This window comes from Giraffa tippelskirchi, chromosome 4 (genome assembly GCF_054371585.1).
Source record: "Giraffa tippelskirchi isolate mGirTip1 chromosome 4, T2T-mGirTip1v1.2.pri, whole genome shotgun sequence".
In the NCBI taxonomy this organism is placed as follows: domain Eukaryota; kingdom Metazoa; phylum Chordata; class Mammalia; order Artiodactyla; family Giraffidae; genus Giraffa; species Giraffa tippelskirchi.
This window is the reverse complement of record NC_137278.1, coordinates 211019517-211044278: the sequence shown is the minus strand read 5'-3', so window position 1 is coordinate 211044278 and position 24762 is coordinate 211019517. Positions and strand designations below refer to the sequence as shown.

The following is a 24762-nucleotide window of genomic DNA, read 5'->3' as shown; positions in this document are numbered from 1 at the left end:
TCTTCTCTACGTGCCCATTATCCTCAAATGCTGATTAAAATGTGTAAGATGAGGGAGGCGGCGTTATTAGCTTTCTGTTTTATAGCTTTCGGCGCAAGAGTCTGGCACTTCCGTTGAATTTATCTTTGAGCATTTCACTCTTTCTGAAGCTCCCGTAAATGGAACTGTTTCCCTGAGATCATTTTCAGAGTATTCACTACCATTGCAGACATATTCCATTGTTTTGTAGCTTCACCTTGTATCCTGTGACCACGCCAAACTCTTGTTACTTTTAAGTGTGTGTGGTATGTGTGTGTGTGTGTGTGTGGATTCCTTCAGATTTTCTTTATAAAAGATCACATGGTCTGTGAATAGACAGCTTTGCTTCTTCCTTTCCAATCAGAGTGACTTTCACTTAGGTTTCTTGTCCAGCCACCCCTGTGAGGCCTGCAGGACAAAGCTGGATACAATGGACAGATGGACAGAGCAGACATCCTTGTCTTGCTCCTGATTCGAGGGCAAAAGCACCCAGTCTTCCCACTGAATGTGAAGCCACCTGATGCCTTTTCATAGATGCCTTTTGTCATGTGAGAAGTTCCCTGTTGTTTCCAGTTTGGTCAGTGTTTTTATCCTGAAAGGATGTTGGCTTTTGTGAAGTGCTTCTTCTGCGACTATTGGAACATGGAACTTTTGATCTTTATTCGATTAGTATCAAATATCAGCAATTTTCATTTTTTGAATATGAAATAAAGTTACACCAAAAAAACCCCCACAAACATCAGAGCTACTGGTTTGCTTATGTTGGGCCATGGCTGCACCCTTGAGATAAGTCACACTTGGTCAGGACACGTAATCCTTTTCCTCTGCTTTTGGACTCAGCTTGTTAGTCTTTTGTGGAGGATTTCTGCATTTATATTTATAAGGTCTGTTATTTAGTCACTCAGTCGTGTCCGACTCTTGTGACTCCACGGACTATAGCCAGCCAGGCTCCTCTCTCCGTGGAATTTCCTAGGCAAGAATATTGGTGTAGGTTGTCATTTCCTTCTCCAGGGGATCTTCCCGACCCAGGGATTGAACCCACGTCTCCTGTATTGACAAGCAGATTCCTTACCACTGAGTCACCTGAGAAGCCCTCTGCAGTTTCCTTGTAATGTCTTTCCCTTTTGCTCTCAGGGTAAACCCAGCTTCATGGAGCAAGTCAAGAAGTGTTTCCTCTTATATTTTTGTTAAAAGAGTTTGAGAGGAATTGACATTAATTCTTGTCTGAATTAGGTCGAGTTCAGCAGGGGAACCATCTGATCCTGGGCTTTTCTTGCTGAGATGCTATTGGGTGATGACCTCACTGTCGTGACCTGTCACAGGTCTACACAGACTTTCCATTTCCTCTCGAGTCAGTTTTTGTCTTTCCAGGAAGGTGTCCAGTTCATCCGCGCTACCTAATGTGCCAGCAGCCAGCTGCTCAGTTGATTCTCATTTCGTAATTTAAGCCTTTTTCTCTCTCTGATCAGACCAGTTAAAAATAAAATTTTGATATCTTTATCTTTCAAATAATTAATTTTGGTTTAGTTGATGCCCACTGGTTTTTTTGTATTCTGTTTCATTTATTTCCATCCTAGTTTTTATTATTTTCTTCCTTCTACTTGGTTTGGGTTTAGATTGTTCTTTCTTTTTAGAGTCTTAAGGTGAATATCTTTCTTCGGTATCTTTCTTTTTAGTATCATTTATGTACAGGTAAATTTAAGTAACTTACTTTGTGATAACGGCTGTGCGTAGCAGTCAGCTCACACTTCTGAACATCTAGCACAGGGCCCTCACGGTCACTGCCAGCCTGCTGGGCACAGCACGGGGCAGGGCTCGCAGACGCCAGGGGGCAGGTGACCCAGGAGAGGAGGCACAGGACTGGGCCTTCGCTCAGCTCTGCGGCCCGCCTGCCCACAGCTCGGAGAGATAGCCAGCCCACTAGAGGCCACACAGCGGCATAAGACACACAGGCAGGTTTTCAAATGCACACCAGAACTCACCTGTCTAAGTCTTTTAAGGCATAACAGCTTTTCCCCCAAGACTGGGGCCTGCTGTCCACCCTGCATGTGCCCTTCCTTCAGAGGCTGCTTCCTCTCAGACAGCAGGTCAGGCGTCTGCACAGGGATGGACATGGATGTGGGGGGGGCCACTCACGCACGCCTCCTGTTACAGGACCTCCGGGAGTCTAGCACAGCCAGGGCCATGGAGTGTGGCCGCCTCCCCAGATCACAGGGCTCAGCTCCTCCAGGAAGCCTCCTGGATTTTCGCAGCCACATCTGCCCGGTTCAGTCTCCGTCAGGTCTGTGCTGCCCCGTGATGCCCCCTCCTCTCATCTCATGCCTCTGCGCCTGGCCCCACCCGAGCGCTCCTGTACTTAAAGCCAGGGAGAAGCGAGGTGATCCAGAGGGTTGGGTGCTGAAACGCCAAGGCTCCGGCCTGAAGAAGCACCCAGGGTCACTCAGCCTCCCAGGTGCCAGCCTCCCGCTGGGCCTCTGGCTCCTCCCCGAGGCGGCCCTGGACCCAGTCCCAGCCCTCTCCTGGGGATGCCCAGCCACTCCCAGCTTCTCTGTCCTTCTCAGCTCCCCATCTTCTTCACCTGCATCTATGTGGCCTCACATTGTCTTCTCTTTTGCTTCTGAGCATCTCAGCCCCTTCACAGGCCGTGATCAGGGCTGCCGAGCACACTGCTCTTCACACAGTGGGCAGGTGTGGCAGGGAGGGGCCACCCAGGCTCCGTTGGACCTAGCACAGAGCACGCTTGGACTTGAATGCTCTCTGCAAGTCCGTTTCCCAGTTATGTGATTTTTACCACATCCTGCAAGACAGAGGCTGGGCCTTGCCTTCAGTTTAAGGAACGGTGGTCTACACTTGCCTCCCCTCTCAGATCTGCGACCCGAGTTCCAACCCAGCTGAGCTGCAGCACAGCCCTCGTCCTCATCCCTGACCCTCGCCTCTCGGGGGGGTTGGTGGTGCCAGTCCTGTGCCGTGGTACAAGTCTGCCAGGCACCCCCTTCCCAGCTCACCCTCCTCATCTACTCTGTTCACATGTGGTGGGGGATTCGCACACCTTCCAGTTCACGACTCAAAAGCGCAGACGCTCAGCGGTTTCAGTGTGTGCAGAGCCGTGTGGCCATCATGTCAGTTTTAGCCCTGGTGGTTCAGACAGTAAAGAATGTGTCTGCAATCTGGGTTCGATCCCTGCAGAAGGGAATGGCAATCCACTCCAGTATTCTTGCCTGGAGTATCCCACGGGACAGAGGACGCCATGGACTCCAGAGGGTCGCAGAGTCGGACAAGACTGAGCGACTAACACTTTCACTTTCACCCCCTCACCCCCAAAAGAAACCCAGTTCCCTCACGCGTCACTCCCCAGCCCTCCGCAGCCACTGACCAGCCCCTTGTCTCTCCGAATCTGCCTGTTCTGGAAACTCCACGTACACGGAATCACACACACGTGCCCCTGGGGTCTGGCTTCCTCACTGAGCTCCACGCTTTCCAGGTTGGTCCACGCCAAGCGTGTGTCACGCCTCATTCTTTCCTACGGCTCAATAACTCCATTTACGGACACACGGTGTTCAGTCAACCCGTTTTTCCACTGACGGGCTGTCTCCGCCTTTTGTGCGTTAGGGCCAAGGCTGCTGTGAATGTGTGTGGACAAGTGTTTGAGTTGCCAGCCACAAACTGGCGCTTGTCATCTACCTCTACGAGGATTAAGTCGTGAGCTGCTGCAGCTGCTGACCTTCAACACTCCCCGAAAGGAGCTCCAGGTGGAGATCAGGAATGGGGTGCTCTGCGTCCTGGGAAAAAAACTGGCAGAACAGGTCTTCGGATAGTTAGGTATTTTCAGGAGGTTCTAAGAGCCAGATCCTTGCATCTCCTTGTACCTAGAAAAGCACTAAAATCCTTCCTGGTGACGCCTGCTCTTCGTGAGCAGCAGAAACCTTCTGCAAAAAATAAGTGCTTGATCACATGTATTCCCCTTTCACCAAAATCACACAAAAACTGACCTTCCCTCTACCTCTTTGGAGCGAACGGTCTCTAGGCGCTAACTGGGGGCTGTCTCCCGGGCTGCAGTCCTCATTCTGCCCCAGATAAAACTCAGCTCACAACTGCCACGCTGTGTGCCTTCTGCAGTCGACACAGTGGGTGTGCGTTCTCAATCTTCCTGAAGAAAGAACTGGGATTCCCCTGAGAGTGGAGCTGTCAGGCCACAGGATAACTCATGTTTAATCAGGACCATTCTTCCAAAGCAGCTGCTTCCCGTCACATCCCGGCACTGGTGTATGAGTCTCTGATTACCCACATCCTTGGCAACACTTGCGATCATCTGAGGCCCAACTGCAGCCACGCTGTGGGGTGTGAGGGGGGTCGTATTGTGGGTTTGACTTGCAGGTTCCTGCTGACTCACGGAGGCAGGCACCTTTTCAGGGGCTTATTAGCTATTCACATCCATCTTCTTTGAAGAAGTGTCTACTCAGATCCTTTGGCAATTTTCAAAAAATTGTGTTAACTGTCTTCTCATTTTTGAGTGGAAGGAGTTCTTTATATGTTCTGGATAAAAGTCCCTTATCAGATCCACAACTTGCAAATGTTTCCTCCCGTTCCGTGGGCTGTCTTTTCACTTTCTCCATGGTGTCCTCTGAAGGCCCAAAGCTTTCCATTTGGATGAAGTCACATCTAATTGATCTTCCTCTGCTGCCTGTGCTTCTGGGGTCGTATGTAAGGACCTTTTGTGAAACCCAAGGTCACAAAGAGTTTGCTCGGCTTCCTGCTGCTCTGGCGCCTTAGCGCTTGAACACTGAGGACTTCGGTCCACCTTGAGGTCGTCTGCATACGTGGCGTGGGACGGGGATCTGACTTCATTCTTTCGCACGTGGAAATCCAGACGTCTGTCTCAGTGCCGCCCGTTGAAAAGCCTTCTCCTTCCCCACTGAGTGGTCTTGGCGCCCTTGTCGAAAATCAGCTGGGGTGCCGTGAGGGTTCATTTCTGGACCCTTGACCCCTCGCGCGTATCCACAAGGAGCCTCCTGGGGCTCCATCCTGGAGCCTCTTCTGGGTCTTCACTTGACCCGGAACCACAGCAGCCGTCTGCGTCCAGAGCCCTCCCAAGCCCACCTCCCTGCTCCACGCTTCCTGTGCAGAGCCCCTCAAGGGCACATCTGGGACCCTCGTGCCTTTAAACTGCTGGGAAGGGTGCCCATGGGCATAGCTGGTTGCCGAGGCTGGTACGGCCACCAAGCTCAGGCCTCTGAGCACTCTGGGGAGCTGCGATGCTCTACTCCGACCCGTGGAGGCACAGATGGGCACAGCAGGTCAGTGCACACGAGGCCTGGGGCCCCGGCTCCCCACCGCAAGCCCCGGGCCCCGCCTCCCGGGCCCCCTGGAAAGGCCCACGCCATGGCCTGGCCCTAATGTTGAGGCATGTGACCTGGAGGCATCTGTCCCCTGCTCGGGAGCACAGGGCATGTTGCCTGGCAGACAGGTGGGCTCCCGGCAGGTGTGGTGGGAAACAGCATCGGCCAAGGGGCCCTGCAGGGCCTTTGGAGAGCCTGGCCGGGGACCCTCCCCAGGCTGCGCCAGCCCCGGCTATGACCTTCTGCCCAGGGCCGCAGTGGGCCTCATAACAGGCCTGCCCACCGCCGCCCACAAGGCTCCGGGGTCCCGGCCGGGCCCCTCCTAAAACTCTAACCCTCACCTCCCCGACGGCTGAGGCAGTGCTGCTTCTGAAAGCACCTCTGCTCTCCCCACTGCCCATGCCCGGCTCGGGCACCACGCTGCTTCCTCTGCTTTGATTCCTTTCAAAAGAGTTTCAGGAGAATTCAGCTGGTGGGGGGAGGACCTCTCTTTATAAGGAAAGAGGCCAGTTCAGGGAGGTGGGCTGCTCGTGGATGGATGGCCTGCTGTGTGCTGGGCGGGGTGTGGCTTGGGGACCCAGCCTCGGTCCTCCCAGGGGTGCTGCAGGGGCATCGGGACCACCGGGGTACCTGCCAGTGGGCGGGGCCCCCGGAGCCTCAGAGCCTCTGGGAGCAGCAGTGCTGTGGGAGGAGGCGCCCACCAGAGGGGGGTGCTGCTCTGTATCTGGGCAGGGACGGTGGGTTTGTTTGATTGAGAACCTCTTTCCCTGATGGTTCCATGAGTGGGAGGGATCCCAGGCAGGTGCACTGGGTCACCTGCATTCAGGATGGCAGGGGAGGGGGTGGTGGTTTCAGTTTGTTGGGAAACAGTTCAGGCTCTGAGACACGGCCAGGAGCTCCCTTCTGACCACCAGCACCCCCCCTTTCACAAAGAGATGCGCTCCTGGTGAGCTCCTATTCATCCTTCAGCACCCGGCTCAAATGCTCCCTTAGAGATGCAGCTTTGCCAAGGCCACAGGCAGGAAGAGATGGCTGTACTCTGGGGTCCCACAGCCTGGACCCAGCACCCCCAGCACCGCATGTACTAGGTCCTGGATACCCTAAGAGTCAATCTCCCTTCCAGCTCTCCTCCCTCCAGGAGCAAACACCTTCTCTGATTGAATGAGTGGGTGAATGAATGAATGATACTAATAAATAAGTGAACGGAAGCAGCTGGGCTCTGGTATTTCAAGGCCTCGTGTTTACTGAACACGGGGAGGGGAGGGTCAGCACAAGCCCTCCCTCCCAGTTTAAGCCCCGCTCACACCGAACTCCAATCCCACCCCCCACACACACGCAGAGCAAGCTTCCTCTTCATCGACACAATCCACAGGTGAGGAAACTTATTATGCACACGGAGCAAGAAAATAGAAAAGCAAAAATTAAATTAGATGACAGCCTGGAAATGCCCACTGTGCAAAAAAATGCCAGCTAACTGGTTTGCGTGGCCTCCGCTGCAAACGGCCGGGTTTAATTTGGGTCTCTGGGACCCGGCTCCTGAGGCGCGGGGAGTTCACAGCAGAGGGGTGAGGACGCGGTTTCGGATGAGCAGACCCGGATTCAATTAGTGATCAGTTCTGACCCGACTCCCTGGTAGGCGCAGAGCTAACGAGCAGAGGGGAGGGGAGTGGGGCCATGAGCTCCCGGCCAGGCCTGCACCTCCCCTGAGCTCCCGGCCAGGCCTGCACCTCCCCGTTCCTGCCTCCCGGCCAGGAAGAATCCATCAACATCAGCCAGAAGGCACTAGAAGGCGCTCCCGCCACCTCGAGTTACAGGAGCTGCAGACACAGGAGATGCGGGCACTCAGCCCAGCTCACTGGGGTCACGACGATCCACCCAGGACCTGAGGGGCTGACTAGGTCCAGGGTCGGCGCAGCGGCCTTGCAGAAGGCAGGCCTGTCCACGCTGCGGAGCCCTGGTGATTGTTTCTGAGGACGGTCCCAAAGGCAAGGATGCTAGCACCACGCACGAACATCCGGCTGTTCATCATAGCCTGTCCACGGGATGCGGATGGGTGGATGCTCTTAAACACAGACCAGGCTTCTTAGAGACAAAACCGGCTCCAGGCCCTCAAGGGGTCCCAGCAGCCCCAGCAGCATCCTTCCACTCGCTCCAGCCCTGGTCAGCCCTGGCAGGCCCTGACCCTCCAGGCGCCCCCGACACGGCAGGGCCTGACTCCTCTAGGCGCCCCCGACACGGCAGGTCCTGACCCTCCAGGCACCCCCGACATGCCCAGGGAGACCTTCTGGACCAGCGGATGTGGCCACGGGCCTGAGGGAAGCAGGGTGACTCCTGGGGCCGGCAGTAGGGTGGTCCCAGAGCCCTGCCTGCCTCCAGGGAGCCTGGACACCCCAGGCTCTGCGGGTGAGGCCCCTGCAGCCAAAGGTGTGCAGGGCACCGGGGCCTGGACTGGTGAGCCCCTCACCCAGGGCTTCCCTGTCCTGCTGGAGGCCTGGTGGGGCCAGAGCTCTGGGCTCCAGGCCCCGAGCAGAGTCGCCACCCAGCCAGGTCCCCGGCCAGTCCTAGGAGAGGCTGCTGCTGACCCGGCGGGGCTTCCTGAGTCGGCCCATCCCTGGGGGTGGGGCTCATGGCTCTGCTGATCCCTTCCTTGGGGGCCTTTCTCGCTGTGGGGGCCACCCTGGGACCCGCCTGGCTCCTCAGAGAGCCTCCCCCACTGGGATGACGCGTCCCCACTCCCGATGAAGGCTCCCCGCCCCCACTGCTGGTGACTCTCTGGCCTCGGTGCCCAGGGTTCGCCCGTGTCTGCACGCCCATCACCTCTCCGTCACCTTCACCACTGTCCCCTGGAGGCACGGTGGGCCTCCCCACGCCCGGGGTCAGAGCAGAGGAGGGCTCTGGGCAGAGGCAGGAGACTGAACCGGGGGGCCTCCCCACGTCCTGGGTCGGTGGGGGGTGAGGGGGTGGTGAGCACTCAGGCAGGGGCAGGAGACTGAACCAGGGGGCCGTGACCCCAGAGCCCACGCAGAGGCCCTGGGGGAGCAAGGGCTCAGCCGGAAGAGCCCGGGTCCAAGTCCAGCTCTGGGTGACCCCGTGTGACCCCGCCGCCCCCACGGGCTGGACCGGCTGATACCTTGGAGCCGGCTTCACGGACTGTTGTGACCGCGTCTCCCCCAGTCCCCTGCAGAACCGAGGCTCCCACACCCTGCGCGGGGCCACCCACCCCAAGGAACCCGGACCAATGCAGCAGGCCCCAGGAGCCCCCAGGCTACCCGGAGGAGGGGGTCTGCCCTGCCAGAGGCACCTGGCCCCCACGCCCACCGCGTCCTGTGCCCTCCCAGCTCGCCCACTGCCCTGGCCCCTGCTGGTGTAGTCAGCAGCCCGCTGCTAGACCACAGTGTCGGCCTGGGAACGCTCGAGCCTCCTGCTGGGCTCCCCGGGTCAGCGCCCCGCACCCTGCACGGCGCTCACAGCGGCCCTGTACCAGGGGTTGTACCCATGTTGGTGCCTGACGGAAGGTGAGGGGCTCCTGTCTCTCTGTGAAGACCGAGGATGGTCCCCAAGGCAAGGATGTTAACAGCACACGTTTCCTCCCCTAGACGGCTCAGCCTCCAGGGGACGCACCAGCCCACCTCCCGAGCGCGTTGGCTGTCCTGGGAGCCTGGGGCACCTGACACCTGCCAGGCCCGAGGGACAGAAACCACGCGGGTATTCGGGCCCCCTCACCCCGCGGCACCGCCTCAAACTGCTCCGCCCACAGCAAACCTGACCAGCCAAGGAACGCCCTTGGGCCCCGTGGAGACTGCGGTGCCCCAGCGCCCATGCCCACCAGCAGCCCAAGGTGTGGCTGCCACGATCCTGCTGGGGGCCCCGTCCAGCGCGCAGGGGGCTCGGGCTCTTACCGTCCACGCAGGCGGGCCGGGCTCGGGTGGTGCCCGCAATCTGCCCCTTTCTGCAGGCACAGCGGGCCGTCTGCCGGGCGATTGTCCTCCGCGGCTGGCTGCTGTCGCGGTCCAGGGTCACAATCTCACAGGTGCCGGCAGCCAGCTGACCTGCAAGAGACGCACAGGCGAGCTGAGCGGATGCGCCCTGGGGACCGGCCCACGCGGGTGCCCATGCAGTGCCCGTCCCACGGAGAGGACCCAGTGCAGCATGGGGACGGAGGCCGCTCCCCGGGGGATGTCCGAACCACCGCCAGTGATGCCGTCAGCCCTGCCCTGTGAACGCCGACGCGCGGGTGACCCCGGAGACCTCCCCATTCACGTGGCGTGGTGCTGGAGGCCCTGCCCAGGGGACAGGACAGGAACTGTGGCCCCGACACGGTCACGGAGGGGGGCGAAGGGGCTGACCCCCAGTCCCGAGTCAGGGCCGGGGCTGTGCGGAGTTTGGCGATGGGGACCCAGGCTGACCTGGAGGTGAGGGCCAGCTCAGACCCTCTCCCGGCGCCACTGGGGGCTGTGCCGGCCACCACTCCACTGGGGAGAGTGGGTAGCACGTGGTGACCTCCAGGCCAGGGCGTCCAGGGTCTCCTCTCTGCCCCTGGTGGGCACACCCATTCACGCATGTGCACGTGAACTGCGCACACACCCACATTTACACAGAAGGTGCAAACGCACGCACTCCACACACCCGGCGAGTGCACACGGAGGACAGCTGACATAGAGGCAGGACTGAGGTGTGAACACGCCAGGGCCAAGGGGCACACAGACCCTGGGCCACACAGATGCGCGCGCGCGCACACAAACACACACACACACACACACCCCTCCAGGGAGAGCAGTCATCGCTCTGAGAAGCCGGCGTGCCCAGTGTCCCAGCAGCAGGGCCCGACTCCGTAACCACGAGCTCTGAAAGGTCACACTGGACGGGGCGGCCCAGCCGCTCACCCCACAGAGGCTGCACGTGCTCCCTGAGCCCGGCCGGTGCCCCAGGTCATCCCTGCCACGACCCCAGGCATCGCAGAGCTCCTGGCGACCCCCCAGGGCCCCCGGGCCAGCTCCTGCCCTGCCATGTTGCCACAGCCTCCACCAGGGCATCCACTCACTCTCTGCCTCACTCTCATTCCCTCAGCAAATAATAAGCACCTACTGCATGCCGCCTTCCGGCGTGGCCCTGGGACCACTGCGGGAGAAAGCGGGTGGGACACGGCCCCGAGGAGCCCTCCCAGCTCGGGGACACGGCCTCCTAAGGATCCCAGTCTGCCCCACGAGCTTGGCAGGGAGACAGGTTGGGGTGCACGCCGCAGCTCACGACAAGGGAACTGTGGGGAGGTGACGCCCAGGAGAGGGGCCCCACCTGCAGGGGTGTGGGGGGGGCAGAGTCCACCCTGCAGGGGACCAGCTGGCGGCCCCCTGGGGCTGCCGGGCACCCGTGTCTCCAGCCCCGGGGGCCCTTCTGATGCACTGTGTCACCTCCGGAGCCCTCCTCCAGGCAGCCCACCGCACAGACTCATCCTGCCTTTTTGTCCCTGAGGTCATCTCCAGGTCTCCAGCCCAGCCTGGGGCCGGGTCCAGGGCAGCATCACATGAGCTGGCACGATAGAGCACCGGGAGTAGCCACCAGCTCCGTTGGCCCAGAGCTGCCAGGGCCACCCTGACTGGGAGGAGCCGGACCTGGCTGTGACCTCACCCAGGAGGCCCAGGGGTGTCTGCATCGCCTGGCCCAGGGCTTGGATGGGCTGTGTGCAGTGACCCCAAGCCAGCCACCCGGGCCTGTGGAGCGCGGCTCATGGGGCCTCACAGGTGCAGGAGGAGGGCCGTGGGGCCGTGGGCACCTCCGCCCCGACCGTCGGGACCACCCCCCCCTTCCTGAGCAGAATCCATCCTCAGGCCGACACCACACCTGAGGCTGAGGCTGCGGCAGCAGGTTTAACGTGCTCAAGCTAGTTACCCACAAAATTATAGACAATACCAGGACCGGGGTGAACATAGACAGACAGACGTATATGTCAGTTGGCAGATGCACAGAGGCAGCAGGTGGACGTGTCCCGGGAGGACGAGGAGGGCGCGTCTGGTGACAGGCGGGGTACAGCCTGCAAGGTGCGGTCACGGACGCCCACGCGAGGATGCAGGTTTGCGGGCTGGCCCGCCCTGTGCGGTTGGCAGCAGCGTGGGCTCTGTCTAGCTGTTATTTAAGCTCTGTGGGGCTGCTCTGGTGTCCCCGGTCCTCACTAAGGCCCACCTGGGCCCCAGGCACCTCTGGCTGACGTCAGCGGCTGGCAGAGGCCCACGTCTCCCGGGATCCCGAGCCCTGGTCTCTAACTAATGAAGCAATGACCCGACCAGCCACGTACTCACCACCAGAGCCGTGACCTGACCCGGGTCTGGCCGCGGCAGCCCATCACGGGAAGCCCCTGCCCTGGGCACCTCACGCCTCCGGGGCCTGGACCCTCACTGCAAGGGGGTGGCCAGGCAAGACCAGCGCTGGCAGCTGGAGAGGGTTTCCAGGGCCGCTGTAAAGAGCAGTCACAGGCTGGGGGCCGACCCCCTGGAAGTTTCACCGGCATCCCGAGGCTGCGAGTCTGAAATCGCGGCATCGGCAGGATGGCCCTGGCGGGGGGAACGTGTTGCTCCCGCGGGGCCCGGTGGCCGTCCCTCGCCCCGCAGCCGCGTAGCCCCCACGTCTGCCCCCAGCGTCACAAGGCCTCCCAGCGTCCTGCTCTACTCACGAGGTCACTGGTCACTTGATGAGGGTTCACTTAACAAGCTCAGGACTACCCTGGTGGCTCGGACGGTAAAGCGTCTGCCTGCAATGCGGGAGACCTGGGCTAATCCCTGGGTCGGGAAGATCCCCCGGAGAAGGAAATGGCAACCCACTCCAGTATCCTTGCCTGGGAAGTCCCATGGATGGAGGAGCCTGATGGGCTACAGTCCATGGGGTCGCAACGAGTTAGACACGACTGAGCAACATCACTAACAACCTCATCTTAGCTTGACCACAGGTGCAAAGACCCTATTTCCAAATGCGGCCACCGTCACAGGGACCAGGGCCACCTGAATGTATTTTCAGGGACACCATCAACCTACAAAAGCGAGGAAACCTGCCTCTGAGTTCCCACCCGAGGGAAACGGGCTGGCCCAGGGTCCGTGAGCACTCCGCACGACTCTGTGTGCCTTCGGGAGACCACGGGCCGGTTTACTGATTTATTACCAGTGCACATCCGGGCGCACACCCTCTGGTCGTCTATACCAGCTCTCTCTCTGCTGCCCTGCCTGCTGCCCTGGGGTCTCCCGCCCTTATTTTTCACCCCTTGATTTCACGTTTGGGGTTGGCTGTCTGAGGACTCGGATTCCGTCTGCTGGGCTTCATCCCAGGGCTTCCGTGTGGGCCTCACCCTGCACTGAGACCATCTTCCCTGCTGGGCTGGGTCTCAAATCTCATCCCTGACCCCTGGAGAACCGCACGGAAAAATGCTCCAAACCCTCCTGCCTCACCCTTGGTTCCACTGCACCTCTGATGATGCTGGCAAGCAGCAAGCACTGAGAGGCTCCCCTGGGCGTGGCCAGGACTCCTGGAAGCAAGCAGCCCACGTAAAGGGCAAGGGAGCAGGGACACGGTGGACCAGGCCCAGCACACAGGCCCAGAACAGAGGCTCCAAGAGACCCGAGGCGCTCGGGGGGGCTTGCAAGAGGCGCCTGAGACCCTCAGCCACTGTTCCTGCAGCTGCCCCCTCCATCCCAGCCTGGATCCGAGGCCCTCTGGGGCTCAGGGATGAGAGTGCCTGTGTGTACACATGTGTGTGCCCAGGGGTGCAAGGGGTAACAGGCTGCTTCTGTGAAGACAGAAAGAAACAAGATGCTTTGCCAGGAGCCAGGCAGCAGCACACTCCTTTAACAAAGACCAGACGCCAGACAGGAACGTAAGGAAAGAGCGCTCCCTCCCCCAGGGGTGGGGCTGCCCTCCTGCAGTGCCTCCCTGGGCCCCTGGACAGCACCCGCAATCAGGGTGAGCGTGGGTGGGTTGTGCAAACCTGCAGTTCTGTGGCCTTGTTTTGTCCCGACACTAGTGGAGCCCTCATACCAGGAAGAGCTCACCACCCTACCCTGGATACTGTTGCCTCTGCCTGCAACCGCGGGTCCCCTGGGACAGTCCCTTGGGATGGGGGAGCGGGAGGCTCCCCAGGAGAGGCCAGGTCACTTCTCAGCCCCATCCTGGCCACCGACATGGGAGGCAGCCTTGCCCAGCCTGGGGTGCAGACACTCCGTGAGCCGCAGCGGGGGGCTCTTTGCGGGGGCCCAGTCTGCACTGCAGAGACAGAGACGAGAGGATGAACCACGGCCGCCGGGCGGTGGAGGCTGAGCTTGAGGAGGGAGCCCTGTTCGGGAGGGGCCCACCCTGTGGTGCTCACAGCCCTGTGGCCGAGTGATCCAGGCAGCTGAACGTGCCCACAGGACCGGGGGCTAGGACCGCCCACCGCGCACGGGCCCCCAGGGGCTAGGAGCCTGGCACTGCCCCTGAGGACCACGCTGGTCCCTTGAGGTGCTGGGCTGGAGGGGCAAGAGCTGTGCCCAACCCTCAATGACTGCTGGACGGTGAGTGCCGTTCTCTTCCTTGTCTCTACAGGTCTGCACAAAGAGCTCACAGACGTCACTCTCACGTCCACGGGACCCTGACTGGGTGCCTGGGGCTTGGGCAAGGGACGCTGGGGATCATTTCTGTGGACCATGCCCTCACCCTCGGGGGCTTCCTGGTCCCCGGGATCCTGCAGGCTGTGGACGGCCACTGTCTTCTGGGTATTCAGGGGCGTAGCCTCTGCTGAGTGAGTCAACCCGGCCAGGTTTCATTTAGTCCCTGTGCCAGAGCAGGCAGGATGGCTGGACACCAGCCCCTCGATGTCCCCAGAATGGACCCCAAACCAGGGCGGTCACCACCCAGACCCCAAGCCCAGCCACTGGACAGACGGAGAGGTCCAAACGCATGTGATGCCAAACTCCAGCTCAGGAGTCACTTCTCAGGGACGGGAGTGCTGTGTAACCTGGTGGGGGTTTCGGGGGGGGCATGGTCCAGATGGAGGCAGCAGCAAAGGATGGCCTGAGGGGCGAGGGCTCCGCGGTGACTCAGCGGGGCCCGGGTCCTCTCAGCAGCGCCCACCGGCCACCAGCCCCCGGAGCCCACGGCAGCTGCTAAATCCAGGCTGCGCCCACATCCATCTGGGAGGGTGTCCGGCAGGACAGATGACAGAACAAAGGTTCAGGCCGCCTTGATGGGCACTCGGAGAGGACGGCCTCGAGCGATCATGGACGTCAGCCCGCGCCTGCACGAGAACGAAACTGGGGCGGGCGAGGTGGCTAGCGGGGCCAGAGCTGACCACCGGCTGGGTCAGCACTCGGCACATGCGCGGCGAGGAAGACCAGGGCCCGGGGCAGGTCCTCGACAGGAGGGAAGGACCTGGGCGACAAGGCAGCTCTGCCCTTGGAGAGGGTCCGGGCATGCCGGGGCTCTGGCTGTGGGGCCGGCCTGACCTCTCTGGTTACAGGAATGGGCCCGGGAACTCCAGACCCCGACCCTGCCGGTGCAGGAGCCCTGGAGGAGAGGGGGCCATGCCAGGGGTCAGGGGTCAGACCCCAGCCTGCATAGGAGAGGGTGCCAGCCACCCACAATGGCCCAGAAACACGGCAGACAGAGTGCCAGCCGGGCGGGCGCGACACGCTGCCACTCAGCGCCAACTTGACCTTTCACCTCTGACCCCCCCGTCCCACTGCCGGCCTCAGAGGCAGAGAGTCCGACGGTCCTGGCCACGCTGCATGGTCAGTGCCCCCGCCCCGTCCTGCCCCAGTGACCCTGCCTGGCGCCGCTCCACCCGGGACCCGTAGGAAGGGCGGGGGTAACCAGGGGACTGGCCACGCTGACGGACAGACGAGCCTCAGGGCTCAGAGCACGACACCCACCTTCTCCCAGCCTAAAGACGGGCCTTTGAACGAGCTCACCTGCCCTGTGGGTCAGCCCCTGGCCACTCCCATCAACACAGCCGGGAAGTATCATCATGGCTTTCCCAGCAAAGCCTCCGACCGTATGCAAGCCCCTAGCAGCCCGCTGACCCGTCCCAGCCGGCTCCCCCGGTCGCCACCCCTCCTGTCCACAGCCACATCCTCCCCCAAGCCCAGAACCCGGATGAGCTGGGATGAGAAGGGCAGGTGGTGGCCCCTCCCGTGGCTGACACGCCTTCTGGAACCTTCTGTGCAAGGAGCCCCCACGTGCCTCCCGGCCTGTCCCGCAGCCTCCAGACATGGGAAGGGCCCCAGGGGAGCAGGGGAAGGGAGGAGAGGCTCCCCTCACGGCCACCAGCTCCGGGAGCGAGTGACCTTTGCTTACAGACGCCCGCCTGGCAGGCCCTTCTGAGATGCTTGCCCGGGCACCCTGAGGGCCCGGCCTTTTCATCTGCAGGAGAGAAGCTGCAGGAGGGACCTGTAATACGAAGGGAAGAACGCGGGCTGCGAACCTGGCCATGAAGCGAGTTCTCTGGGAACCTGGGAACGAGACCAGAGCCTGCACTCAAGATCACCCCCGCGGTCAGCCAGTGTCCCACCCCGGCCGAGCCCCAGGCCCCAGCGTGCAGGCTCACCCAGGCTCTCAGCAGAGCTGCAGGAGGCTGCGTGACCCGAGCTAGCAGAAGCCCCCGCGGGCCATCGGGACCGCGCCTGCTGTCTCCACACACCGGCCGGCCACCTGCAGAGGGCAGGGTGGCGCCTGGAGGCGGGATGCGCGTCCTTGGGATGTGAGATCACAGAGCCAGCAACGGGGCCGCTGAGATGGAAACGCAGGTGCCGGTGGAGGCCCCCGAGACGCCCCTGCAGCCGACATGTGGGGGCGACGGATGCCTCCCCAGGAGCAGCTGTGTGTTCCCGGTTCTGGGCCCTCAGTCGGGGAGGGGAGGGTCATCAGAGGCGGCCCAGGCCGAGGGCTCTGAGGTCGGCTGCGAGCGTGTGGGTCTGTGCTCCGCCCTGGAGAATGCTGGGTGGGGACCAGGCCCCCCAGGACTCACAGGCCCGTCCCTGACCCCTCCCCGCCTGCACCGCCGGCCTGCCCTCCCTGCCGTCAGAGCCCCACTCCCCTCAGATGCCCCCTACGGGGGTCCACACAGGGACCGCCCTGCTTATAACCACAGGTCCCCATGGAAAGGACACTTGTGGGTGTACAGCTGGTCACCTCCCCTTCCAGTCCTCCCTCTCTAGCTGGGAGGGGACGAGGTGGTCAGGGAGAATGCTGGTGGCCACGCAGCCCACTCCCTGTGTCAGGACAGACTCCACAGCGGGGTGGGCAGGCCTGCAGGTCAGAGCTGGACACGCCACCCCCCCAGGCGCCCTGTGACCTCTCCATCGGAGAAGCCACCTGAGCCTGGACCCTAGCAGCCTGGCCTCTCCATGGGGGACTCTGGGCACTTCCAGCGGGTGCTCCTCCTCTGTCTCCTGGCCTGATGCTGAGCGGGGCAGACCCCACCCCTCCACTCCATGCTCCCTGGGGAGCCCGCACGGCCCATGTGGGGTCACAGCCTCGTCGGTCGGAGCAGACTCCCTGGGGTAAAGCAGTGGACCCCCAGCGGTTAGGGTGATGAGAGTGGACACAAGCCGTTTGCTGCTGTGGGCCTCCTCGCTAAGGTCACAGCTGCCTGACGGGCTCCAGGGCCACAGACAGCAAGACCCAGAACCGGGAAAAGGGGTTACAAATGACCCCATGTAGCCGGGAGAAACACGGCCCCAGAGAGGCCCGCGCCCTAAACCCCAGAGCCTCACACAGGCAAGCATCGCCTTGACTGGTGGAGATGTGAGTTCACTGAGGGTCCTGAGTGTGGCGATAACGCTGGTACCCGTGGCATCAGAAGGTCCCTCTAAGGGGGCAGAGGGAGTCTGACCGCAGAGAGGGAGGCCAGGTGATGCTGGGCTCGGGGGCTGGAGGAAGGAAGCGGCCCTGAGCCACAGAACTAGGGAAACACAAGGGACAGACGCCCTCCTGGAGCCTCTGGGGGGACCCAGCCCTGCCTGCACCTTGACTTCGGCTCAGTGAGAGCCGCGTCCACTCGTGACCTGCAGGAGCGGAAAAGAGTGTGGTGTGATCAACGTGCAGCCCCGGCAAACAGGCCCTGGCCAGTGGCCACACCGCCGTCACCAGACCCCGGGACTGGTGACCAGGGACCACTGAGGCTGGTCCCGGTGGGCAAGACTGGCCAGCCGGCGGAGGGAAGAGTCTCCAGATGGTGGTTCTGGGAGGCAGAGCCCTTGGTGAGTGGGACAGTCAGTGTAGCCCACATGGCCCCCATTCCGGGTTTTGCTGGGGGTGTCAGAGGCAGAGGAGCCCCACGTCTGGGTCCTGGAGAGCTCCCTCCCCAGGACCTCGAGACACTCCACACTCCAAGGAGTGTCTCCCTCCCTCGGAGACACTTCCTCCAGGCCAGCTCCTTCCTGGAAATGCGGGGAGGGGGTGTGGGCAGCCCCGCCCACAAGGACAGGTGTTGAGACAGAGCTGGTCAGCAGGGGCCATGCGCATGTGCTGGGGCGGTCCCTGCCAGGAGCCCAGGGGGCCTGGCAGAGGGGAAGTCTCCCTCTGAGACCGCAGAAGTCTCCCTGGCAGGTCTCATCCACAGCAATGGGGCTCAGGGGGCCTTCAGAAGGGGCGGAGGCTCCGGGGACCCGGTGAGGCGGGGTGGCCGGGGCTGACCCTCCCAGATGTCCCCTAAGGTGAGCATAGGCCCTGGCTGGAGACTCCGCAGGGGTCCCTGTCTGCCTGCCCTCCCGCAGCTTGCGGCCCTGCGGGATCTACTCTCTGGGTGTAACCTTCCCCCCGGCAACGGGGGACGGTCCAGGGTCTGGTCCACAGCTCCCTGGGCTGGTCCTCGGCGTAGCCGCGTGTTTTCAGGTGGAGAAGCGGGACGTGAGAGCCTGCTCCCCGGCACACTGCACTTTCTGCCGCTCCCCGTGCACCGCCTGCCTTCATGGGCAGTGAAGGGGCTGGAGCACGTCCGCCGTTCTCTGGTCTCCTTGAGGCAGCATGCACCACCCCGAAACGTCCGTTACTAAGCGCCTGGCCGGGCCAGCTGGCTCTCCGTCAATTATCCCTGTGAACGTGTCTGTTAATGAGCTGAGCGCGGCTGGTGGGTCCCCGCGGCCCCGGGGGCCCGGCCGGAGCTGGACCGGAACGCTGTTGGCACAGCATCGTAAACACGGGGTAATTACGCCGCAGTTTACGACTTCGCAAAGGTCGATAAAAGGCACGCAGCATCGCTCTGCATCGGAGTAGCCCAAGCCAGAGACGCCAGAAAACTAGGCAGACCCCTGCTTCGGGGCCCCACCCCCCTAGGTCTTGCCCACCCGCCCCCAAGGCGCCCTGCGCTGGTCAGAGCCAAGCCTGGAGAGGCCGTGAACCGCAACCTCCCCTGCAGCCAGGAGCCCAGCGGAGCCCCGGAAAAGCGGGCTCTTGATGTGTCAGCAGCGCAGGGAAGACCTTGGCTGGGCCTCTGGGCTCCAGCCCCATCCCCACCCCGGTTCCCCGGGGCCCTCACCTCGGGCAGGATCTGGCCTCTCCTGGCACCACAGACAGGACACCCTGGGGCACCAAGGCACCTGGAGCCCAGCGGAGTCACGGGGTCACGCTGGGCAATTCCCTGGGTGGGGCTGGGCGTCCAGCGGGACCATCCAGACCACCCAGCCAGTGAGAAGGGGCCCTGCGAGAGGTCCCCCTGCCCCACACGTCCAAGACGCTGCCCCCCACCCCGTCCTTGCTCCTGGGACGCAGCATTGCTGTTTGCGGTGACTGCCTCCGCCGTGACCAGGGGCGCTTCTGGCAGGCGATGGGAGGAGTGGCTACAGGGGCCACGAGGTCCCCGTAGGGCGGGCTGTCCCTCCCACCCTGATCCAGAGCTTCTCCCCGGGGTCCTGGCCTCCAAGCGGCCCGGCTCAGCCCGTGGGCCATGCAGAGCCAAACTCTTCTTCCAAGAAGAGGAAACAGAGAAACAGGGCCCCAGCCGCCCCCGGAGGCTGGCCTCAGCGGCCTGTAGACTCGCCCCTGCTGTGGGGTGAGGCCCCCTTCAAAGTCTCGGCTACCAGAGGAGAGCCCACAGGGTTCTGCTGCATCGGGATGCTCAGCCACCCCCACCCGCCTCCAGAGTCAGGGTCTCCAGGGTGGCCCCAGCCACATGCATGTTTCAGGTCAGAGGGTGGAGCCTCTGCAGCACCTGGCCAGCCGGCCCCACAAAGACGTGAGAATCTGAGGACCCAGGGGCTGGGCTTGCTTCTTGCTGCAGCCTGGAGCGCTCAGCAGCTGTCACAGCAGGGCCTCAAGCCCGGCAGCCCAGGGACAGGCCCCCAGGGAGCCCATCTTCCCTGCCTGCGCCCTGGGATCCAGTGGCCTACGACCTGTACCTGCTCCCAGGTCCCCACCTGCCGCACAGTCCTCCCCACGCGTGTGCTGCTGTGCCCGCCTGCCAGGCTAGGTCTGCCCACTGCTGTCGGCACAGAGCAGGCACTGTTCACGGGCATGGATGGATGGATGGGTGGGTGGACGGATGGACTGATGAGTGGATGGATGATGGACTGATGGACAGATGGATGGATGGGTGGGTGGGTGGATGGATGGGTGGGTGGGTGGGTGGATGGATGGGTGGATAGATGATGGATTGATGGACAGATGAACAGATGGGTGGATGCATGAGTGGATGGATGATGAATTGATGGACAGATGGATGGATAGATGGATGGACAGGTTGATGAAAGGGTGGATGGATGGATGATGGATGGATGGACAGATGGATCGGTGGATGGATGGATGGGTGGGTGGATGGATGGGTGGATGGGTGAATGGATGGATGGATGGATAGGTGAGTGGGTGGATGGATGGGTGAATGGATGGATGGATGGATGGATGGGTGAATGGATGGATGGATGGGTGAATGGATGGATGGATGGGTGGATGGATGGATGGATGGATGGATGGGTGGGTGGATGGATGAGTGGGCGGATGGATGGATGGATGGGTGGATGGATGGGTAGATGGGTGAATGGATGGATGGATGGATAGGTGAGTGGGTGGATGGATGGGTGAATGGATGGATGGATGGGTGGATGGGTGAAAGGATGGATGGATGGATAGGTGAGTGGGTGGATGGATGGGTGAATGGATGGGTGGATGGATGGATGGATGGGTGGGTGGATGGATGGATGGGTGGATGGATGGATGGGTGGGTGGATGGATGAGTGGGCGGATGGATGGATGGATGGATGGATGGGTGGGTGGATGGATGGATGGGTGGGTGGATGGATGGGTAGATGGGTGAATGGATGGATGGATGGATAGGTGAGTGGGTGGATGGATGGGTGAATGGATGGGTGGATGGATGGATGGATGGGTGGATGGATGGATGGATGGATGAGTGAGTGGACGGATGGGTGAGTGGGTGGATGGATGGGTGGATGGATGGATGGATGGATGGGTGAATGGATGGATGGATGGATGGATAGGTGAGTGGGTGGATGGATGGGTGAATGGATGGGTGAATGGATGGGTGGATGGGTGGATGGATGGGTGGATGGATGGATGGATGGACGGATGGATAGGTGGCTGGTGGGTGGACAGATGGGATGATGAGTGGATGGATGGACAGAGGGAAGGAGGAAGGGGAAGCAGCTGACCTTCAGGTTCTCTGAGGGTCCATTCTCTCTGACCCAGACTTCAGGGCTGGAACAGCATGGGGGGCTCCCAAGAACAGGTGCTGGATAAATAACCTGGCAGGACCAAGATCCAAACCCCACGGCTGGCTGTCTGGAGTCCCCGGCGCCCCTGTAAAGGCACCCACACGGAGGTCTGAGAATGCCAGCTGACCAACATAGGCAGCCACAGCCTCTGTGACTCGCACTTGGGGATTGGATTCAACTGTCCTCTGCAAGAACAACAGGGAAAATCAGGAGCCGAGGAGGCGGCCACAGCAGGTCCACTGTGGAGAGATGTCAGAGGCGCCACCAACCTACACGCACTGACCGTGCACAGCGGCGAGGGCCCCTGCAGCAGGGCGGCCCTTCAGAAAAGCAAGGGTGGGAGTCTGCAGCAGGCCCTGGAAGGCTGGTCCGGACCCATCAGATAGATCCATCTGGCACCTGGGTTTGGGGCTCAGCTTGGTGTCTGGCTCTGGGGGGCCTGAGCCATCAGTCACGGGACAGAATCCAGCCTCTGATGCTGGCGGGCACAGAGCAAGAGGATGAAGTGTCCCGGGGCAGAGGCGCTGGGCCCCCGGGCTGGCCGCCCCGAACCTGGGCTCACTTTGCTTCCTTTTCTTTCTTCTTTTCCTATCAGACTTGACACAGGGGTTTCAATAACAGCCTGCAGCGCTGAGCCCCACAAACACCCAGGCTGCAGTGCCCAGGGCCCTGGGGCTCGGACATGTATGGCTCAGAGACACGGGAAGTGGGATCTGACTTCAAGGAAAGGTTCTGCCGGACAGTGTGCAGCCGGGCTGGCATTAAGGCCATGTCTCCATACTGATGCTGCCCCTCACGTGGACGCTGGGGCTGCCCATCCCTGTGTGAGTGTCTGCCTAGGTCACCAGCGTCCCCCAACTAGGTCTGGGACTTGGGGGTCCAGCTGTGCTCTGCACCCCTGGGTGTACCTGACCAGCGACTGTGGGAGATACAGCACCTCCAACACAGAACCTAGGTTTCCCAGGGCGCGTGCCAGGGCTGGCTCGAGGAGGGGACGTGGACTCCTCTGACCAGGAGTGAGGACGCTGAGGCTGGAGGCAGGTCGCTGCCTCGGGAAGTCCTGGCTCCTGGCTCATCCTTCATCGATCCCTGCTTCATTCTGCAAAGATCAGCAGAGTAGCTCAACCAGACAACTCCAAGCCCACCATCCTCACGGGCAGGGGTGGGACAGGGGGCAGGGTGGACGTGAAGGTGCCTCGCAAGCAAAGGGCTGCGACACCCATCTCACCAACCAGGGTCCCCCGATGGCCACAGAGACCACGCAGCCCAGCTCTGCACGCTGCCACGTGCCCGAGCGGCTGGATTGCCAACGACGAACATTAAGCCGGCCGATCAATTGCCCATCGCAGGGCAGAGCCGTCCAGGGTATCTTTATGAGCAAGTAAATCCTGAGCTTGTTCCAATAAAGTATTTACAAGGCCTCTCGCTTCAAAAGTGCATGATGGCCTTTTGTAATTCAATTGATGCCGCTAGAGTAAATATGAAGACGTGAGGACAGGAACGCCAACACAGAGCGCCCCGAGTGGACACAGTGCCCACACGGAGGGGGCAGCCCTGAGGGCAGCAGACAAGCCCTCTTCCCTCTGAGACCCTTGTCAGAACGCCGGGACTCCCCCTGCCACGGACGCTTTCACACAGCCTGGAGGTTAAGCACCAGACCAGACTCCTTGGCTTTTAAACCTGGTGCTGCCTCAGTTTCCCTACCTGAGAAATGGGCAGAAACAGCGCCCCCTGGGAGAGGGTGATCACTCACCAAGTGCTCCCCCCACAGGCGGAGCCGGAACGTGGCCCTCCCACTGGGCCCACGTGTCCCCAGGTGTGGGTCGATCCAGTCTCAGCGCTCACGGCTCACCAGCCAGCCAGACGCGCAGCACACACGCTCAGAAGGGAATGGGGCCCAGGCTGATGATGCCTCCCGTTTGGGGGGGCCCGAGTGCTAGCCTCCCCTCTGAGGAGGCGGCGATCTGCAGGGGCCATGGTGTGCCAAGCTGCTGCCCCCAGCGGCTCTCACAGTCACTCACTCAGAGGCATGGCCGGGGCTGGGGCTGAGGGTGGGGGTGTGCGGGGGCCCAGATCAGCTGTGTAGGAACCTCCCATGGCTCCTGCAAGAGATGGGGCCACCGCCAGGGAGGCCTCCAGCAACACAGAGGGCAGCCCTAGCTTCCGGAGGCTCCTGGGCCCCTCCCCATGGAGTCTGGACCCCTGCCTCCATCGTCCCAGTCACACGTCCTGCTCCGTGACCTGCCTGCCTCCCTGTTATAAGGGCCCGCAGGGAGGACCCGGGGTGGAGCAGTCAGCCAACGGCCTGGGGCGGGCATGGGTCAGGGCAGGCCCAAGCTGGTCCTGGTGCCGGTCCCCCCACCACCCAGCACGGCTACAGTCGGCCATGACCTTGGACGTCAGACGGAGGACGCGTGTGCCTGCCTTACAGACTGATGCCGCTCTGCCTGCCCTGGATGCCCCCAACCCAGACTCCAAGGCAGGTGAGGGCACCAGGACCGTCCTTCCGTCCCACACTCGGGTCATGGAAGCCTTGGCTCTGGGGTCCGAAGGGCTTTTCTGTAACCAGGAGATGGCGGATGTCCTGACTCCGCAGCTACGGGTGCCCGGGGGCTGCTCAGGCAGACTGAGGGGCCGAGGTGGCCCCAGAAGAATCATGGATGGGCCTGGGGTGCCTGCCCCCCCGTCCCCAGAGCTTTATTTACGGCCGCTGCAACTTGAATCTCAGTGTTAGTTGCTCCGTCGTGTCCGACTGTTTGTGAGCCTGTGGACAGTAGCTCGCCAGGCTCTTCTACCCAAGGGGTTCTCCAGGCAAGAACACTGGAGTGGGATGCCATTTGCTTCTCCAGGGCATCTTCCAGATCCAGCGATTCAACCCAGGTCTCCTGCACTGCAGGCAGATTCTTTACCCTCTGAGCCTCCTTCATTAGATGTTCTTGTTAAGTTCTTCAAACATTTCAAGGTGTAAATAACAATTCTTATCTCGGGAGCCTTGCAGGCAGGGTCTGCCCTTGCGGCCTCGCTCACATTTCTGGGGGGCTGGGTGGGGGCCTGCGGCCACAGCTCCCCTCCTGCTATGCTGTTGCCCCCAACGCCTGTCAAACCGACACCCCTCAATGGAGTAGGCTCTATGAAGGCACTTCTGCACTCCTGGTGGTGGGCTTATTTTTCCAGTGACCACACCTGGAGTCTACTCTGTGCGGGGGTCACACACGCGTCACCGACAAGTGCTCCTCCTTCCTGGACCCCTGAGGACCCCTTCGTGGTCTTTTCTGCAGGACAGCGGGGTGGGGGTCCTTCAGGTTCAGTGGGGCTACCCGCCCCCAGCAGAACTCCAGGGCCCACCGGTTTGGAAGTAACGCTGTCCTGACGTCAACCAGACCTTCCGCCTCAGCGTCTCGCTGTGCTGGCTTACTGGGTTCTCTGCCCTCCTCCTGAGTCAGCCCGGAGGTCACCTCCACCAGGAAGCCCCCCACACCAGTCCCAAACCCGGATCAGCCCTGTGCTACTAGCGCCTGTGTTCCTGCGTCAATGACCCGTGAAACTGGACGTGCCAACCCCCGCCTCCTGCCAGAGAGGGTCTCGGGGCAGGGAGGAGCCCGCCATCGGACCTGCAGGTCACACCCAGAGTCTGAGACGAGGCCTCAGGCTTTTGTGGAAAAGACTGTGCTCTGACGGGGCAGGGAAGTGACCACTGCAGGGTGGGCTGCTCCAGGCGGCCTCTGAAGTCC

The 24762-nt window shown here is 61.6% G+C and overlaps 2 protein-coding genes across 3 annotated transcripts in view; both read right to left on the bottom strand.

Moving 5' to 3' along the window:
* TAFA5 (TAFA chemokine like family member 5) overlaps nt 1-24762 on the bottom strand; it is a 175815-nt gene that overhangs the window by 55092 nt on the left and 95961 nt on the right. For both annotated transcript variants that reach the window (XM_081597119.1, XM_081597120.1), the window contains exon 2: nt 9254-9403. In XM_081597119.1, coding sequence (XP_081453245.1) covers nt 9254-9403 — 150 coding nt within the window. The remainder of the gene's footprint in view (nt 1-9253; nt 9404-24762) is intronic.
* Nucleotides 19486-23128, bottom strand: LOC145544602 (uncharacterized). Its single transcript, XM_081587465.1, is given in 5 exon segments — nt 19486-19578; nt 20296-20718; nt 20720-21116; nt 21311-21509; nt 23053-23128. Coding segments are annotated over 5 exon segments (1188 nt in total).